A 21,351-nucleotide genomic window follows, 5' to 3' on the forward strand; every position below is an offset into this window, starting at 1 on the left:
GCGTTCAGACTCTGAAGACGTCAAAGGAAATGATAGCATTTCCCGAGGACTGCTGACTGCTGCGTCCTATCACACAATAATTCACATTTAACTCTTTTCAAGGCAAAAGAACAAAACAATATGCCTATATTCAGGCTGTTTTAATCAGAATAAATCAAGTATATTGCATCAGATATAATGTAATAAATGTAGTAACTTTTCCGTGAGTCATTGATGGGTTCGAACTCTTTTGTTCATATCCTTTTAAAATGAAGGTATAAAAATTTTATCTGAGGTTCTTTATCTTCTTTGACTACTGAATATGTTTGGGTTTTGGACAAGTCCTTTGAAGACCATGTTCTTTACAAACAGTAATTAATTAACCAAGAAAAATAATCAGATTAATCAATAATAAAACAAAAGTCTTAGTTGCAGCATTTTATCACAATGAGCTGAAATCTCAACGGTCGGTCCAGCAGTGGCTCAGTCAGTAGGGGCTTGGACTGGGAATCGTAGGGTTGCCGGTTCAAGTCCCTGAACAGACTTGAAATACGGCTCGCAAGTGCCGTTTGTCGGGATGCGAGGCAGCAGCAGTTGCTCAGGCGCGACTGTACGCTCCCATGCATGAGCTGGAATTTGTGTCAAAGCCTCTCAGTCAGTAGAGTGGAAGACTTCCGCTGTGTACCACTGACACACACACACACACACACACACACACACACACACACACACACACACACACACCTTCCCCTGATACACAGGCCCTTTATTTACTCTCTCACTATTAATCACTCTATTCAGTCCGATGAAAGCAAGTTTGTTTTTCCACTCTGGTTGGGGTGCGCTATTCAGGCAAAGTAAAAAGAAGATATGCTAGATGATAATGACATGTTGAATTCTTTTGATGAGCAGAGATAATTTTGGACCAAAGACACAAACAAAAGGTCATCCAGAACACAGCGCTTTCACTAAATATACAAAGATTTTAAACCATTGCTTAATATTAAGAGCAACAAATAAATAAAATAAAACACATTTGGGTTGCCAGGTTGTGGACCCACATTCTCCCAACTTGTTTCTCCTGATTAGATCTTTCTACCAATAATGAGAAACTTCTCCCGTGAACTTTTGACCTCCCGGAGGAAAGCTGCAGAACATCAAGGCAAAACCTTTGTTAAAGATTTACTAACATTTATAACTTCAGCACTGAGGCCTCATTGTTAGCCCAGAAAACCCAGAAGTTGTATTCATGGGGTTTATTTTTATTGTCAACTACCTCACATTGCAAACATTTGTGAAATGCTTTGTTATAAGAACAGATCTGCAAGACAGCAACAAGTTGTCTTTAACCTGAAGCCATCATTGATAACTTTAGTATGCCCTTCTCTAAAGTGAACATTTACCCTCATGTTCCTTCTTGTGATAAACAGTCTGCTGGCCAGCCGGCTGGAAAATAAAGCCTTTCTGAGAGAGCGCTGTCTGCCTCGTTATTAATTCAGCAACTCACTGTAGGCAATAAAATACTTGTGTCTCTTTAGGCAGTCACAGTGGTCAAACACAGAGTTGTATTTATTAGCGCTGCTGGGCTGGCTCAGTCACAAAGACACTTAGAAAACACACGTCTAACAGTACATTTAGGTGTATAGGTGTACAGCCTCAGTGATTCCTGACAAATGCTTTTCCATGTTCAGTTCATCCCTGTGGGACGTCACCTCGACAACAGCTTTATGTTGCCAGGTGAGTGGCCCAGTGGGGCGGGGACAGGCTCAGTCACAATCCTACAGAATATCCTGATCAATAATTCAAACACGTCTCCCCTGCTCCATTTACACACCTATATAAGTCAACACTATGTAGGCTGCAAGCATCAATCATTAAGGTTGCAAACAACTCAAGAATCTTGTTTTTAGTTGGAGACGCTTCAGCACTTTGACAATCTGTACATACAGTATGTACTGATTGAACATTTGATGGCAAAAACTACTTTGCAACCACCACATTTTATAACAAAATTGAAAGCTACTGCAAGCCTTGATGCAAATTACATAACAAAATATTCATTTTATTATTAACCAGGGCTGCAGAATATATTGTTTTAGCATTGAATTTGCAATGTGTGCATTTGCAATAGCCACAAAGAGAACAGGCGATGTCAAGTAGGGGTTCCCTCCTTTCAAGACTTATCTCAAAAAGAAGTCTGTCCGACACAATATTATGTACTCTGATTAAAAAGCTGTGTGCATACTCAGTGCATTTGCTAGTCGTCCACCACAACCAGAAAATGAGCGGGGAATAAAACAACAAAAAGCCTGCAAAAAGAAAATAAACTGGAACCAAGTTGTATGGAAATATTTTAGCTAAAGAAAGGAGGATGAACCAGAATAGGTCTGAAAATCCCTGTATCTTTAAAATGACAATATATATATATATATATATATATATATATATATATATATATACTCTATATATATTGCAGAAAAAATTATGCAATGTCAGGTTTTTCCAAGCCCTCACACAACCAGCTCTGCCCATCCATTAGCAAAATGACTTGAGTTTATCTTAAACATAAAAAGAATAAAAGCCAGTGATATTTTATCTGTTAATGGGTTTTTGGCATTTAATGGCACTAGCAGTTCATCAAAAAATTAATCCATGAGACACACACACAGCAACAGCCTCACACACACTGACACACACACACACACATAATAAAAATGTGACAGTCTGTTAAGCATAGCTTGCTGACTGAACAACGTCCTGAAATACAGAATCTGCAGCAGATATTCACATTAAAAACACACCTGCTCATGTTTGTCTAAGACTAGTAAACACTCAGAAGCAGTGTGCAGTTGTTGAATATTAAATAATTAAACCTGACAAGAGAATAAATAAAACATGTTGTGTTTCCTCAGAGATCTTGAAACCTGAGCAGGTGTGTCTTGAGCTGCTCGGAAACAGATGAGCTTCATCAAGACAGAGACAAACCAACAGGCTCAGGGAGCTGCAGGGAGGGTCCACTTTCACTGAAAAGCACTAACACACAGATAAGTCCTGTGATGAACATGAGGTCAGTATGAGGATGTGCACAGAATCAGGATTATGAAGGTGGATGATGAGATAAGGTGATCAAACACAGATACCAATCATATCTGAAATCAAATCTTCTCATCATGTCGCAGGTCATCTAGAGCCTGAGGTCACAAACACTTCTCACACAGAGTCAAGACCAAAATCTATACTGCATTTTGGATTTTAATTTCTGTAATTCTGCATTTATTTTTAACATTTTGCAGTACTGTTATTTTTCTCTAAAAACTGTATGTGTGCCATTATGCACGAAACACCAAGGCTTTTCTAATAAACTTGAAAAATATACTAAGTTTCTAACTCATTATCTCCGCTTGTTTCCATTCAAACTTCTACTATCTACTTCTTATAGAGGCATTCAGGGCTTAAAATAAAACTTCTTAAAACTCTAAGTGGTTGTCCTCATAAAAAGCGATACAATCAGTCAATCTGTATCGAACCAATGCTAAGCTTGTAGATTGTATATTAAATGTAGGTTCACCATCAGTGTCACTATATCATTCATCATTATTGTCATGTCTCCTATGTCCCTTACATTCCACTCAGTAAGAAAGCCCTGGTGATGGTTCAGGGATCTGTATTGACTGAACATTATGTGTCTGGCAACACATTTGATTTCTTATATCTCTCAGAGGCAAACTGAAGTGGCTTTCAGTGCTTGGCATGTGTGGATTTCAAACACTGCTGTGAGGTTATTTAAAAAAAATATTCACAAGATTTTGCTCCAAAATCATGTCTGCAGTTTAACACCACAAATGGATTGTCAATTATTCAAATAATTACCAGAGAAGAAGAGACTTTCTCATCACAGGTCAGCAGCTAGCTGATGAATGATCATCACACACACATGCAAGATGCTACCATTCACTGAGTTTAAAACAGATGAAAAAAAAGTGAATCTCTCACGTCGTATGCTTTAAAGAGAAACATGAGAGAAAAAAGAAGGATGACATCTTGTTCCTCAACATCTACAGAATGAGTCAGCCGAGCCAAATCATCACAGCAAAGATGATGGCTGTATTTTTTCATTTTCTTTCCCGCTACCATCTGGCAACGCCTACGGTCCAACAGTTACACACACAAACATGAACAAACGCGCGCGCTTGCACACACACATGCACCATTACCACTCAAACATTCCACAGATTGTCCATCCAACTTTCTTACACTTAATCGCAGCTTTTCAGCACTTAGCTACCCACCCGAATCACACAGAGCGAGCAATTTAGCACTCACACACTCAGACACACACGGACACACACTCGGACACACACACACACACACACACACACACACACACACACACACACACACACACACACACACACACACACACACACACACACACACACACACACACACACACACACACACACACACACACACACACACACACACACACACACACACACACACACACACACACCCCACAGTGTGGAGACTGGTGAACTGAAGCAGAACAGTGGGAGATGGAAATCACAGACGAAAATACATCAAATGAAAAGCTGAAGGTTGAACAACCTTGTTTCGATAGACAGTCTAACGGCAGGATAGAAACATCTTAAATCATCAAATTTAATAATGAAAACACGTTTAATCTCATACAACTCGACATGTGCTACATATTAGATCTGTGCACCATGGTCCACACTACGTGCTGATAGAGATTAACGTAATTGATTGTGGTCCTGGCAATAGGATGAAAATACACCCACTTTACCCACTCGCACACTCACTCTGCGTCTCTGCCGATTGACGCTAAAAGCACCTTCAGTTCAGCTCCCACCCACTGCTGATGTGCACAGGAATATGTGAGTGCCACTCAACCTGGACTCGGAGTGACTGAGCCCACACATTCAGATGCCCGACACTATTTCAGGACTCATAATCAGCGGACTAAATAGGTGAAAAAACCTTTTAATGTTTGACGAGGAATAATGGAATAATGCTTTTACAGAGAGCACAAAAACAACGGCTGTAATTTCTGATATTTATTATAACAGAAAAGGTAAATGTTTTTGAGGAAACACAGATTTTTCCCAATTTTCTGACATATTTTTTACAATTAAAATATGATGTACATTAACTTAAGTTTTGAATAATCTGAGGAGCAAGACATACTCAGGCCTTCAACTGAGGTAAAAACACCAATACAGTAGTGTGAAATATGCTGCATTCAGAATTCAACTTTACAAAAAAAAAATCTTGCATTAATAATCCTTTATGTTAACTGTATTAATAATTAAACATCTGAACGTGTAAAGGGACTAAAGCTGTCAAATAACTATAGTTGAGTATAAGTTAAAAATAACCATTTGTGTTGTGCAGTAGAAGTAAAAAGAATTGAGATAAGTAGTAAGTAACTCAAAACAGTACAGAAGTACAATACTTGTGTGAATGTACTTAATGTCACCTTATATTTAATAAACCAACTAGTAGGCCTACAGCTTCAAAGACAAGATGAAACTCTAAATCACATTTAAAGTCAGAGTTTGACCCACTTAACCCCTCAACACAAAGATGGGGCAACTACCCAGATATTCATATAGTATACATTAGCATATTTTAATTTGCTTCCTCTTTAAACTCTTTTCAACTTCTTCCGGACCCGTTAAACATAGAACGTGTGAGCAGACAGTCTTTAACCCTTTGAGGATGTGAATAATTTTTGGGGCAGAGACTGAATAACAAGTCCTGCAACCAGTAAGCAATTCAGCTGCCAACAGTAATGAATTAATCCTTCGTTAGCACTGCCACTAGAAGCTTCTGTTCTCTCCTTCATACTACATACATACTGTGTGTATTGTGACATTTTTGTAACCCAAGTATTTTTACCACGGGGCATTTTACAACCAGGGGACACTTTCCATCTGTAGCCATCAATTATTCATAATTTCCTTCCCTTTTCCACTCAGTGAAACTGATGTTGTTTTCTTTATAAAGTAAAGATTTCTTTTGAGAGTCCCCTGCGTCCAAATAGACATGAGCGAGGAAACAGAGCTTTGTTATGTCATCTGTCTTCCTGTTCTTTGAAACTCAGTCCATTCCTGCAGCTCAGGATGAAGCTGTGAGTGTAGGTGTGAATAAATACGGTATGTAGGTATTACAGGTTATCCATCGGAAGCATAAATAGAAATGGATTTTGACTACAAATGCAGCAAAATGAAGTTTTAAAAAATCCCGAAACTCAGAAAGCAAGAAGAATGTTGTGGTTCAAGTCACCTCACTTGATCTGGGAAATAAGCCAGATAAAGCGCAATAAACAGACTTAATTTACTGTATGTGGCATTACGACTGCACAATATATCAATCATCTTATTTGCACCATGTATGTTGAGTTGTTGGAGGAGCATGGGATATAAGATTTTCATTGCCAACATATACGTTGTATATGCTGTGCATATCACCAATAAAACCTTGAAACCTTGGTATGCCACAAATGTTTCTAAGTTAGTATTTTCCTCCAATCCGGACGCCTGTCTGTGGCTTTCAGTTCTAATTACGACATCTACTTTTGGCGTTATCTGAAATAAAAAGCAACTGTTGACTTCCGCTAAGGCTGCCTGCAACAGATCAATAACTCATCACTCAGCCTTTGTCTGCAGGGATACGGCCATCAGTGTACTGGACAGTCTGCGTCTATAAAGAGCCAGGCTCAATAACGAGCTGAAGAGGGGACAGATGCGGATGTTAAAGCCCCCATGGGATCTTTGTGAGGAGAAGAAATTAACATTTTGAAGGCTACACGAGGACAGCGTGGCAGAAATTGTGCCCTTTCACCTTGTGGCGGTATGTTTGAAGAGGGGAAGATTATACAGAGGGAAGTCATGTGGGACAGAGCCAAACCCACGGTATGGAATATATCTAAATATCAAAGGTATTATATTCAATACTTTCAAAAACATAGATTCTATTGCTGATAGAGAGATGCTGTATTGAGGTGATGTGTTGTAGTGAACTTGATATGATCTCTTCCAACTACATAAGAAGTTTACTAGCCATATGTAATGACAAAAAATTACAACGGATTTGGAGCTATAAATGTATTACTGTTATCTTTGTTAACTACTGAATGTGCTGTGTGAGAGTTGGAAAGCTTAAGAACCGGCGACAGTAAATTTGGAGTTCAGGTGGTTAATGAAGCCAAAAGAAGAGACAAAAAACCCGTCACTGCTTCTTTAGTAATCAGTCGGTGTTAAATGAGGGCTCTCACCTGTGAAGTCCTCTAAGCACTCGCAGGTGTAACCTCCCTCTCGGCTGCGACATACTCCATGGGCTCCGCAGGGTTTGGAGTAGCAGAGGTCGATCTCTGTCTCGCAGTAGTCTCCCGTGAAGCCGGTGGGACAGCGGCAGCGCAGCCCAGCGATGGGGTGGATGGGTCTGAACAGGATGGTGTCGGATGCGACAAACGGCGCCAGGCTGTCGAACTTCAGTACCGACACACACTTCATGTAGTTCTCACATGGCTCCCTGAGGCAGATGTTGTCGTCAAAGGGAAGAACTTCCTGTGAGGAGATCTTAGCGAGGAGACTGCGGTTTAAGTACAGCCTCTCCTGGAGTTCCTCTGAGCCGAAAAACTCTCCTCCACCTCCACTTTCAACCCCTCTACCACTTCGGTCGCCTCCATCTAAGAGACCCCCGGCACGCTGATGTCCCTCCCCCAACACAGGCACCGCCACAGACAGGCTGACGTTGAGGATGCGAGCGCTGACGTCCGTGTCGTCTTGGATGTTGAAGATGACGACGTCTTCAGGGGCAGCGGACAGGACGCGGGCCACGCCATCCAGGAACTGGGCGAGCAGCAGGGAGAGGAAGTGCTCCTGGGAAGTGTTGGCAAGCCGCAGCGTGATGCTGTTGGAAAGCATCTCATCCGTGATGATGGTGACCTGGAGAAGACACTGCGCTGACACCGTGTTTTCACCATCTGAGAAAAACAGAGAAAAAGAATAGCTAATGTCAGGCTGATGGGGATTTCCTTTACGATTTTCCAAATCTTCAGGGGTTCTTAGCAGGTGCACAACCTAACAACCTATCCAAGGTTGGGCTTGGACTTAGGCTTTTTGCTTTTAGGGTAATTTGTGGTGGAAAGTGTTGGTGGTAGCGAGTGAATAAGAAGAAAACAGGAAATACAGTAAATGTCTGGGTTTTTTATAAATTGAACTACACTAAAGAACACTGATGTAGATTCATTTTATAAAATTAACTTCACATCAAATATCTGAGGACAAATCAACTCATTAAATGCTATGTTAGGTTTATTAGCAGCAGAGCATCTGCTTGTAACGTAACGAGAGATAAACTACAATACAAGAACCAGGGCGTTTTTCAAGACAGATTTACCCTGGGAGACAATAACGTTGAGTATGTAGTTGCAGCTCCTGAAATACCTAATAAGAGGACTGTGAGTTGGGTTTGTTAACGTTAAAAGAGTAAGCTGGTGATATTCTCTATTTCTGAAACAAATCCCATGAAAACATTAAAACCACCGTGGTCCGTCTCTCAAGATTTTCTAGCCTTAATCTTTCAAATCCAATCAACAGGAATATCTATTGATTTTTTTTTTAAATGCACTGTGATGAGTACATAATCTTGTTCTATGAAAAGCAAATTCCTGAGCAGGTGCAGCATCGTCACATGCAGCATCTGCTGGATAAAGTAAATGCAGGATTGATGCAGGTATAGCAGGATTTATGCAGCAGCTGCTCCTGTGTCACTGGCTTCAGGTTTGTTTAGTAGACCCACATGTAAAAACAGGTTGTTGATGTGAAGGCAGCAGATAAAAAAGCACTAAAAAGCATACTTTTAAACAAACAGGCACTTAAATGGATATCAACACTTTTTTAACTCATATTTTTGGCTCAGACAAGTGTTGCTTTGTGTTTTTCTCATGTGCCAGAACAGATAACAGATGAATGCCAACACTAAGTGTATGTTTTCTTTCAATTCATTCCAAGTTTCTAATCAGCAATTTCACGGCTGTATTCACAACTCCCTCCGTCTTTGCTTTGTCCGGAAGCGGCGATGCTACTTCATTATACATGCCGCGCGAAAGCCTTAAGTCCCAAATTCAACGGTTACAGCATTTCTCAGCTCGGGAAAATCTCATCTTTTATCTTGTTGGTTTCACCCTGTTAATGTTTTATCCATACATTCAATCCTTTAGCTTTGACTGCAGACATGTAGTGTTTTGTCTGCTATTATACAGAACCTCTTCACTGTACAATACATTAATTCCCGTGTTAGGCTTTTATTAACCAATTCAGACTTGTAATGATGTTGCTTTCAGCGAATGAAACATTAATTATTCGGTTTCATTATGTTGCCTTGCATGGTAAACATACTTAAGCTGATGCACACCATTTACATTATCTCAGTAAAGCTCATTTTCTTGCTTGTTTTTCTACTTAAACCACATTTACAATAACAACAATAAAACTCCTCATCAGCTGAAAGTAACTGGCGGGAGCAGCCCGAGCCCTGCTCACTGAAGAGTAAAGTTATAATGAAAATAGGATCTCAAACAATCCAAAAACACAAAGGGGAGTTATTTATGCTGCTAACAAGGAAAATATCTATGGATCTGAGTCAGTTACAGCATGAGGTTGCCCTACATCCAGCAGACTGAATAAAAAATACAAGTTAACCTGGATCATTTAGCTTTCTGCCAGTGATCAAGAAGTCGTTCTGTAGATGCATATTGATAGTTTATATTGCATTGGTCTTAAATGGTGATTCCCACTACCTTTAATGATATTTCACTTCATAAAATCACATTTTTAAAAACTGGAACTAGTTGAGAGGATATTTTTCGTAGACTGATCTCTCACTTCATTCCTTCATCATGATTCATTTTATATGTATCTTATCGTCTGTAGATGACCCTCCTGTTGTGTGTTACACGTGTGAAAAAGAAACTCTGGACAATGTACCCACCTGATTGTCCTGAATATTGTCATATTAGAAAAATACAGAAATATTTAAAGGTACGATAACCTTAGCAGCTTATCATACCAGACCAAGTAAGGCTTTAGCAGAGAATATAATGAACTGACAAAGGGGGTTTCCCTGCTGCATGAATTTAACTATCTTAGTCTTGTTTAAGGTCACTGAGAGACCACGTTCATTTTGTCTATCTCACAGCTAGCCAGCAGTTTTCTGTAGCCTCAAGAGAAAACAAAAAACAGGCTTAATCAAATCAAAAGTGTCATGAAAACAAGCCTCTCCCTCAAAATAATCAATGAGCGCTTTGTTTGGGGCGTCTGGACGCCGGCCAGAGAGCAGAACCTGCGAGCAGGACTCGCACAAACAAACAGCACTGCCCAAAGTTACCAGATCCCAGTTCTGGCAACAGGCAAGTTTAAACACAGAGTGCCAACAGGGGGGGGAGGTAGAGGAAGAGAGAGGGGGGGGGGGTCATAGAGGAAAAGAGACAGAAGCATGTTTGACACGGCTTTAATCCTTCTGCTTTCAGTCAAGCACTTCCAGCACAGTAATAATACAGGGCCTTAGGAGAGGAAGTGGGAAAAATCAAAGTACAGAGACGAGGAGGGTCGCTCCTCTAATTCACACTTTACTGTAAACACACACACACAAACACACCTGCGCACACAAGGCTACGACAAAGGCAGAGGGGCTCTATACTTTCAAAGAAAGGAAGGATTTAACTGGAGATGCACATACGATTGTTTTGATCAACAGTTAATCTGCCTATTATTCTGATATCTATTGATTATAGTGGTTCCCAACGTGGGGGTTAAAAAACCTTCAAGAGGTTGCGATTGATTTGGTTTTAATAATAGATTAAATGATACTACAACGTAATTACATTTTGGCTTCTCAAAATGGTGCTAATACAACAATTAATCACGATCGCAATTTCAAAGAGCTCGAGGTGATGCCTTAAAGTAGCTTGTCTAAAACTCAAATACATTTATTAAAGTGATGAAATTGTTTGATGTTTTTCCTAAAAAGAAGAATTTTATGCTTTATAAATAATCATCCTGACTTCTTTTCTTAAATCATTGAAGGGAATCCTACACAATCTGTCTTCTGTCTTGAAAATCACTTTAATTTTAATGTTGCAGGTTATAGATAGAAATGTTTTAACTGTAAAACTTCATTGAACAGCCGTGTTCTTACACTTTGAGCAACATTTAACTAAATCTGAAACTCTTACTAACATGAAAGAAACAAACCAACAACAATCTCCTCTCTCCCTCTGCCAGTCGTCTCCTCATCCATTCAGCTCATATTATAACTGATACTCTGCAGCAACAGTAGCCAGGAAACACAGCTCTCAGTGAACAGAGGCTCTTAAAGGTTAGGCCACATATAAGGACAGAAATCGCCTTAATTATGTCCTCTGCCAATTTACATTCTTGGTCTGGGTCTCGGGCAGAGCTCCAGATGGAGACGCAGCGCTGGGAAACTAAGCGCGAGGAGAATCTGCTCTGAAAGGAACAGACCATCCTTCAAAGAGGTCATTCTCCATGGAAGGATCCTCCGCTCAGAAACGGAGGGTAAGCGGAGCGTTTTTGGCCAAAAAGGAGGAAGAGGGGGATGCTTAGATGGTGACGAGGTGCCAGCTCTGAAGTGTGACACTACTCTCAGCCCGGAGCTTGACCCCCTCTGGGCCTCTGGGTGCCAGGAATGCTCTCAGCTGGGAAGTGGCGCCAGGGAAAAGATTAAACACACACTGTGGCTGCAGGACTGCCAAGACTGTGTACAGCATTTTCTGTGTGTGTGTGTGTGTGTGTGTGTGTGTGTGTGTGTGTGTGTGTGTGTGTGTGTGTGTGTGTGTGTGTGTGTGTGTGTGTGTGTGTGTGTGTGTGTGTGTAGGTGGGTGTAGGTGGGTGTTTGTGATCCATACGTCAATACAGAAGCATGTAGACTGAAACTGTGGAGGTTAGGTCATCACTGAGGTTGAGGAAAACAGTCAACATGACAATAACTTAAACTAATAAAGTCTATATAATAAAGACAGTATCACTGTTATTCAAAAACCTCACAACACCTTTTTTAGAATCAAATCTTGATTTAAAAAGTCCTCACAAGATAAACAAAACTAAATATTTTTCAAGACGGTGTTGCCTGTTTTACCTTTTTAACCCTAACCCTAACCCCTAGCACATGAAATGAATACTATGCCAATTATTGCTCATTGTCTTAATATTAGCAGGCAGATTCAGAGCAAAGAACTCTGGCATGAAATCTCTGTCAGTAAACTGGGGAATGTAAGTCATTACAGATGAGCCTCAGAAACACACAGAGGCTGTGTTTGACAGAAGGTTGTTGACTTCCTCATACACAACATTAATTATCATCCAGGAGGTCATGTAGGGGAGGCGTGGTTCTCTTTATTTTTTGAAATATTAATTAAACCCAGTTTCAACCTTCGTCAAGAGAAATATAACGGAAAATAATCTACTAACAGGATGTACACTTATACGAACACAGAGATCCTTTAGTACCGTGTGCTTGCTTAAAGACACATATGTTTAGTCGAATCAGGATATATTGGTTTCAGTTGAAGACTACGTGGGATCTTAGTGGCCCGGATAATAAACTGCTGAGAGAGATGGAGAGAGAAAGAACAAATCGGGGAGACTGGTCTAATTAGACCACAAAGTTGCCATTAAATCTCCCAGTTGAATCCCAGAAAATGTCAACAAAGTCAAGGGGGATAAAGATCAGTAGGACTGTGTGACCAAATTACTGAGGACAGAGACATCACCGGAGAGAAACCCCAACCCTCTTCCTCAGAGCCTCCAGTCTGACCATTGATCAGTTATAAATTCTTATATTATATTGGGGAACTTTTGCATTTTGTCTGTGTATAGAGGAAAGCTAAAGACAGAAAGAGACAGAGGGGACAAAACGATTCAAACGCTGTCAGTCTGAGCTGTGGGGACACAAAATAACCTCTGTCCAAATCCAGGAGGCAGCAACCAAAGGAAACAGCAAACGAAGGCATCACCTTCAGAGGCATGAAGGTTAGTAGGATGAACCCACTTCTCCTCTCCAGACAGGTCTGCAGAGAATTTAATAAAGCCGGCTCTGAGAGAAACACAGAGCCTTGTCAACTAAAACAAGAATGCTGTATTTAAATGAATGAAAGAGGTTGGAAAATGTCAAATTCACTCCATGCCACCCAATTTACGTGTTGTGACAAAACAAGCAACCCACCAGGCTAATGAGGAGTAAACAGTTCGGCATAATGTCCATCATAAAACCCGTATAATTTCATGTGTCCTGAACCCTTTACGAAGACACATCCCATCGCCTTAATGAAGCAGTGTATTTCCGGTAAGTGAGAATGCTTCTGATACTGAAAATCTCCTGTTGTGTAGCTGCATGCTACCACTGAAATTGTTCAATGGCCATATAAGAAAACAGCTATCGTGTGTGTCCTACTTCTGCCTACAACAACAACAAAAAAAACTCAAAACCTGCATGCTCAGCCGCCTAATGTGCAGGTTAAACACCGAGCCAATGAAAACCCTTTCCAGTTATTGTGGGGAGGGGAAAAACATTACAGAGTCTAAAGAAATACCATTTATCATCATGACAGGGCAGAGAAGATAAATAATCGCACTCAAGCAGCTCTCTCAAGCAGCAATTCATCACATGTCTAATGGTTTATCCTAAAGAACGCCACAATCAAACGAAACTACGTTTATTCTGCGATCCAGACCGGCCGTGTGTTTCTCTGCAGAAGTGTGTCATGAAGAGGGGGAACCTCCGGGTAAGAAGGTAATGAGGTTGAGCAGAGGCTGTCTTAGCTGTTCAGCATCAGTACACTACAGTATGTGCAGCATACTCCGAGAACTCAATGCATCAAAGAGCGCAACTATGGGGTCCCATTTCCAAGATCAATAGGGAGATCATAAATTAAAAATCGCTTTGGAGGGAAGAGGCCTGTGGAAGTCTCTGCAGTTCACAGCGTAAACAGCTCCAACCAGTGAGCCGCTCTGCAAACTAACAAGCTTTAATGAGTTTATGATTTAGAAATGAGCGCGCAGAGCATTATTTCTGTTTGGTTGTTTGTTTATGGGCGGATCAGTGAGATCTGGGCTTGCATTTATCAAACTGCTAAAGTGAACAACTTGGGGTTAAACATTTTTGGGTGAAAGTAAAGAACAAGACATTTGATCTAGTGACATACTCCTACTTAAAGCAACTGTAAAAGCATCTCTCAAGGGATCACATGAGAGCAGGAATAGCCAAATAGAGAGTCATAGATCTGACATTTGGTTTCGCAAAAACATAAGCAATTTTCTTTTCTTTTAAAGTTCTAATAAGTTTTGTGATACCTTCATAATCTCAAGTAGAAGTTGACTTTTAAAATAATGATAATAAATCAAATCATAGTGAGATACTGTGGGAGTAAGGTGAGGAGGGAGTGGGAGACGTGAAGCGAAGACGCTGAGAGAAGTGAAAGGGACAGGTGCTCATGGAAGCAATTAGGATACTTTAAAAACCCTTAGTGCTCAATTGCTGCAATTTGCATCAAACATCATACACTTTCTTGGAGTCATAACTCTGTCAAATCTGAACTCACAGACAAACCTACATATTTTGGGATTACTCTTAGAAAGCATATAATTATCTCTGGAATCCCTTAGCAATGAACCTCCCTTCTCCCTGAGAATCAGCACATTTTTAAGTTCTTAACCATCAAAGTAATCCAGATTTACTTTTTTTTTCACAGTATACAGTGCAAACAGGAACAGATAGAAGCTAATTCAGCATACTTTTAAAAAAGGTACCAATTAGCGAAAATTATAGGCTAAAGGTACGACGATGTCTGGTTTCAGGGAGCCTCACAGTGTCAGACTTTAATACCAGTGTGGATGAAATTCTGCCACTGGTAGACAGGATACATAAAATAAAAAAACATTTCTGACTAGTGAAGCAATGACAATGCCAGGAAATAATGATGAATGAAAATATATAACTGTGTTGTTTGCACATCAGGAGAAGGCGAACTGTCCAATCAGATGTTAAACGATATGCTAACAGGTAGCTTAGACTAGCATTATTCTGAAATACAGTAACCTCTGAAACGGGAACAGCTGTCTCATCTGCAATCATTGTAATTACATAAAGAAATCAGTTAACGAGCTGCCGAAGTGTGAAACTACTGTCAAAACGGTCATGTTTGCGTTTTGCTGACAAACACCACACCACTGAGTTCACACAATGTCACAGACAGACAACATCTCCACACAACCCAGAGCTGAGAGTACAGTCGCTGTGGGGCCACCAACAGGAAACAGTTTAATTGAATTACTTTTAAATACTCTTGCCCTTGGAACAGCCTGAGTCACATTAATTACTGCTTCACTGCTGCTGTATGTGTATAGGACCCTGACTGTACTACATTTCACTTCCTCCTTCTGAAGCTTTTATTTTCCAAAGTACCGATCAGATCTGAGTTGTCTCGTCACTCTGACTCGTTTATGGCCAGATATTAAACCTCCAGGTGCTGCGACCCGTCAACATGGGGCCCCCCTGAACTGTAAATCGGGCCAAGAGTGAAATCAGTTGAGGCAAAAACACTTGTTTAAAACTACAGAAGACAACTGAAGGCACCAATGTTAAAACACACAACGTAAGTCAAGGCAAGAAACTTCAGGCAAAATCATTGTTGTTATCCGCTGGTAAATTGGGAGTTTGGACTACTTTGGTTAGTTGAATTAGTTAAACATTTTACCATATTTTTATCACTAATCCCATTAATGGTCATTGAATGAATGCAAAAATGGGATACAAACTCACAAAACAAAAAGGTAATTTTCAAAGAGTATTTCCTCTGCTGTTTTGGCATATTTTATGGTTTCATAGGAATGGGCTCGATGATTTCGCTTCACTTGATTGTGGACAGGAACAGAAAGCGCCCTGCAGGACAACAGGCTTAATCCTCACGTTCGTACCAGTGAGCCAGCTGAGGTTCAATTAACACTCCAGAAAAGAAGAAAGAAAAAACCCGGACACTAATGAGGGCTGATGTGGGTTAAAGACCGAGGGAGCAGAAGTTTATCTTGGTGTTGGAGCTCTGCGGCTGAGCACTCCTCTGGCAGGCAGTGCTTAAATTATTCTCATCTGAGAGATCAAGCTTATCAGATGCCTTCTTCTTTCAAACCCAGTGCCCTCTGTTTGGTGTCGATTTAATTTAAAAGCTGGAATCTCGAGTCCTGGGTGATCAAAAGGGACGCAGTAAACTGAGGCTGAGGGGGACGGCCTGCTTGAATTAACCGGGGCTGAAAGGTGAAACACTCTGCTCTGGTGCCTGAATGGAGGCTGATGGCTGGGTGGGGGGTGGAGTAGAGGCTATGCACTGCAAAGGGAGGGACAGGTTTTTCATCTCATTACCTCCCCCCCATCTTCCCTCTTCCTGACCCCCCACTAGACAAGCAACGGCCGAAGCTGACACCCCACCACCTCCACCACGCTCTGCATTGAACAGCCTAACGACTCCCACCAGGCCTCCATCCTCCTCCAGCACATCAGCATCACAAATCAACACAAGCCTCAATCACACAACATGCTCTCCTGTGGATTAAACCACTTTAGGTCGTTTTAACTACCCTTCGTCCAAACTTGGTAAACCTTCCTGAAGATTTACAATCAAACTGAATATTTGTATAATTTATTTTTACCTGACTATTATTTTAAAGCCTTGTCTACTGATATGTAATTATTTGGGGTGGAGACTATACCATTAAATGTATTTATAGCATGATACATTTAATATTTATTATATATTTCAGATATTTAGAACCAGAAGTTAAGGTCAGGTTTCTTTAAATGATGGACAGGCTTAAGAAGTCATCATATTTGATTGGCTGCATGTGTGAATATGTTAAAGATTAGCAAGCAAAAATATGTTAATGTTTACCTGTAAGAGGACATACCTAGCATTGAATGAAAGATTAATCAAGATAAACATGATGTAACTAGACTTTTTATTTTTATTTTAGTGTGTCTTAAGAATACTAAAATATGCGCCACCTACATCTGCAATTATCCAATCTAATTTAAACACTATATTGCCTATCTTAAGAAGCAATTTGCGAATGAGAAATGTGTAGCCTTGAGGGTTGAACATGCCATTTGAGCAGAGATGACGTTAAAGCTTCTTTAATCCTCAAATACATTCTTGAAAAACCTAAATTTGGGGGGAAATTTCCGAGCACAATGAGAGCAGACTGAGGCAGATAAGAGGATGCTTTTGGGATAAATGCTACTCACCTCCACCAAGGGGAGAATTGTGTTGTCGTTTTAATTGTAGGAAAAAAGCGGTAACACCATGTTCAACACGTCTGAACACCAACAGCTCGAGTACAACAGTAAATCTCACTCTCAGAGGAGCGAATGGAAAGCATGCTCAAACTCCTACGCAGCAGATATGCTGTTATCTGAGCGGAGTCAAGGCCGTTACATCAACACACAAATTATACCGACATCACAATGTGCAATCACACTGAGTGTGATTGTGTGCATGTATGTTTGTGTGTTTATATATTGAATAATCGGGTTAAATAAATATTTATACAACTCTGACTTTGAAATAATGATTCAAAATATCTCTCAATTCTGTACCTGGCTGTTTTATCTTCTACATCTGAGCAATTAAGTGCGAGTGGCTAGAAGAAAAACAACAACAATCAGCGGTAATGATAACACAACGCAACAACACCTAATTCCTTACAGCCTGGGAAGTCAATAACGGAAACTGCTGCTGTGGCTCAATGTCAACCCAAGGATTTCCATCCAGAGGATTCAGAGCAATCCACTTCCTGATTTCTCTATTTGGAAGGAAAGCTGACTATGTCGGAGAGAGGCCATTCGTTCTCATTTAAGGACCTCACCACAGCATCCCCTGATGACACTTTTCTGCTGTATCGGAAAACCACAAGTAGCGGGCATTCCTCAGATTCTTCCCTATAGTGAAGCAGCTTATAGCCACAGAAAAGACCTGAACTGCTCCGATCAGAACATTTGCATATCAAAGGAAAACGGCTGTCAGCGCAATAGTAAAAGGACATTAGCATGCAGAGACGTGACCAAGCACGAGGCCGCTATTCAGACCTAGAAAAGTCATTTGATATATATTGGATTCTGCGGGACAATAAGCACTTTGTGATTTATTAAGAGGCTTTTAAAAAAGCAGGAAACAACTTCAAGTCATATTAAATCTTTGATCATAGTGCTAAAATAAACACAAGGGCTGTTATATGAACTTGTGCTGGCAGTTTAATGTTCACTTCAAACACTGTCCCAAGTATATATTTTTGGAAAGACAGTCACACAAATTCAGTGGTGAATGTGACAAAACTGAAAAAGAAACCACCTGCGTCTTCAGTATAAATAGTGACTATCATTCAATGAGTGCCACCAAACTGTGAAAGCACAAATGTACGAGTGTGGCAGCTCACGAGGAAACCATCTGTTTTGTTAGCCTGACGCCTTCCTGTCAGTATCAATATAAATCAGATTGTAATGAAACATCTCAACATCCTGCACGTTTGGGTTCACCACCTCCACCAGTCACACCTCTCGCCCTCCTGTTTAACAGCCCGATGTTGACAGTTAGCAGGGCAGAGTTTAAGCTATGAAACCAGGTCACTGTGAAATCTCACTATGCTTCAATACAAAATGAGCTCAGTGTTGCGTAGAGGTAACGGACTGTGAAAGGAACATTATCCGTCACATTCAAAGTGTGACAAGCGTACACTTGTTATGATTTCTCTACTCTGGTGGAGTTCTGGAAATACTTTTTACGATGGTCTATTGTACTAGACCAGTGATTTTCAAACATCCCAACACAGACCTGTCTTATTAACTCTAGTACCCCATTCATCAACCTCTCACATCTCAAAGTTTATGTCGGCTATTCAAGTGTGTCTGCTACTAAAAAAAACATAAAATGTAACAATTCCACATCACAATGTCTAAAAACAACTAGAACTGCATTGCAATTCCGTTAATGGGTGGTTGGATGTGAAGTTATCTACGGAACAAGCTGAGCAAGCCAAACAGAAATGAAGAAACACAGATTTTTGACATTAAAATCTTGAAGGAAGAGATTTCTGCAGAAATTCTGGCTCCAGAAAAACTGTCTGAATAATGACCGATGAAACAATACCTGGAGGCTAAAGGCAATCCCAGCTAATACCACCAAACTCTGTATTTTGTTATATATTTAATTGAGAAACCCCCAGGAAATGACACATTGTGCATTTACCTTAATTAACCACTTATAAAGTACTTTTAGCTAACCCTTTCGCTTTCTTCTCACACTCTCAATAATAACTTGTGTTTCAGGGGGGTAACAGCTCGATATGTGGAAAAATATATTTAAACAAATGATTGTTATATTTTTAGAATTAGTTATAGCTACCCCACGATATTTTCAACTTCAGAGCTACACCTAAAATCTAACTTCTTGTGAGCTTCATCATAAGTGCTCAGTCATGAAGTTTAAAAATTGCCTGCATCAGACTGTACAGTAAATAGGATAAGTCACAGATGACTAGCAGGCCTGGTGAAACTATCATGAAGAGGCAACACCGGGGAAAACAAGTGGACACAATGAGAGAGGGGTGGGGGGGTGGGGTCGCCCCAGACAGATCCCACTCCCATTGTCTGCCAGGATAGTGAGGACAATGCAGGACAAGGCTGAGATATATGCAAGCACCACAAGGCCTCACCCCAGCGATGCACCAGTCCTAATCTCCCAAACACGATTTCCCCTCCTTACACATATATGATGTCATCCTCCCCCCTCCTCACCCACACCCTCACCCCACCTCCGGACCTTCAATGCAACCAAGCGTGGAGGAGCACGACCCGCAGGAGGATGTTCAGGGCTGAGAAACAAGGCGGCAGAGAGATATCGGACACCCTCCGAGTGCATCTGTATCACAAATGAAAGAGCTTAAAGACAACGCTATCATATCACCGCAAGCTTTAAACTCTTCCAAACAGAGGGCCTCTCACATCTGTTACATGCAACTCTAAACTTTATCCTTTCCATGGAAAGTTTTTATCTGCAGGCAGGTGTCGGCTGACTGTCCTGTAAAAATGTTGGGAGAGTGAAAGCTGCGGGCGGGACAGGTCAGTGTCCCGGTCCCGAAGCATTACAGGTCCAATGAAAGCCTTACATGCCTCACTGGAAAGAGGGAGAGAGGGACAGTTGCTCTTTGGAACTTTATATGGCTCCCCTCCCCCCCATCTCCCCTCCACAAAAGGGACCTTACCCCTCTGTCCCCACCCACAAGGAATTTCTCAGGCATTGCTAGGTTCACCATGACAACTGGGTGCTTAACAAAGCATTTCTCTTAGGCATTCTTCCTTTCACAGTCAAAGGAGGGAGAGACAGAGAGAGAGGGGGGAGAAGAGGGAGGGCGGAGGAGCTTGAAATGATGGGAGGGAACAGTGGAGGTTGCAGGGGTGAGAGCTATAGACCCGCGTAGATAGGAGAAAAATGGGGAATGGTGACAGGCAAACAAAAAGAGGGAAAGAGGAACAGGATCAAGGTGATAGGTGATGTTAGATGGAGGAAAGAGAAGGGAAACGCATTCGCTACAAACATTCCAAGCAAGCCTCGAGTGTGACTAACGCCATCCAGGGAGAAAGAAAATAGCGAATTACAGATGACTCCAGCACCAAACACGACCGAGCACTCGCAAGCTGTGACTTTGAATCCTATGAATCAACCATAGAGCATACAGAAATTAATCAACGCAGAAACCAGGGCTACTCTGTTTGAGTGAAATAATTATATGATGGAGAGGAAGAAATGCAATCAGAGATGTCCAGCTGTTGGAGACCACACACATATAATAAAGATGTGTGCAGCCTAGTGTTACAGAACAGAAACCCCTGAGAAAGTCCATCCACAGACAGCTTAAAGGTTTAATAGATTATAATGAAATTACGCTGGCTTAGAATGTCTTGGCTCTTACGTTTACAATATGTGATGAAGAAGAAGGTCTCCTCTATTAAAATTCCAGTCTTGTATAATTGTATGCAACGATGGCAAAGGGCGGGGGCAAAGGGTCTAAGGAATTCAACTTATTATTATCTATGCGTTATCTAATTGAAGGAAAAAAACTGAGCATCCAAATACTTTTTAAAAGTTATTCAAGCACTAAATGACTGTTGAAAATCAACAACCTGATATATATAATCGTGTTTATGTGTGTTCCAGTTGGTTTGGCTAAATGCCAACACGTTTGGCTCAGAAAAGTTTCACAACAAAGTCATTTAACCTTGGAG

General features: G+C 40.8%; 1 protein-coding gene across 3 annotated transcripts in view; it reads right to left on the minus strand.

Annotated features, from left to right (window-relative positions):
* The window catches only part of celsr2 (cadherin, EGF LAG seven-pass G-type receptor 2), a 58,032-nt gene that overhangs the window by 28,971 nt on the left and 7,710 nt on the right, over positions 1-21,351 (minus strand). For all 3 annotated transcript variants that reach the window (XM_063909764.1, XM_063909763.1, XM_063909762.1), the window contains exon 2: positions 7,280-7,990. In XM_063909764.1, coding sequence (XP_063765834.1) covers positions 7,280-7,990 — 711 coding nt within the window. The remainder of the gene's footprint in view (positions 1-7,279; positions 7,991-21,351) is intronic.

Source organism: Eleginops maclovinus, chromosome 20 (assembly GCF_036324505.1).
Source record: "Eleginops maclovinus isolate JMC-PN-2008 ecotype Puerto Natales chromosome 20, JC_Emac_rtc_rv5, whole genome shotgun sequence".
Lineage (NCBI taxonomy): Eukaryota > Metazoa > Chordata > Actinopteri > Perciformes > Eleginopidae > Eleginops > Eleginops maclovinus.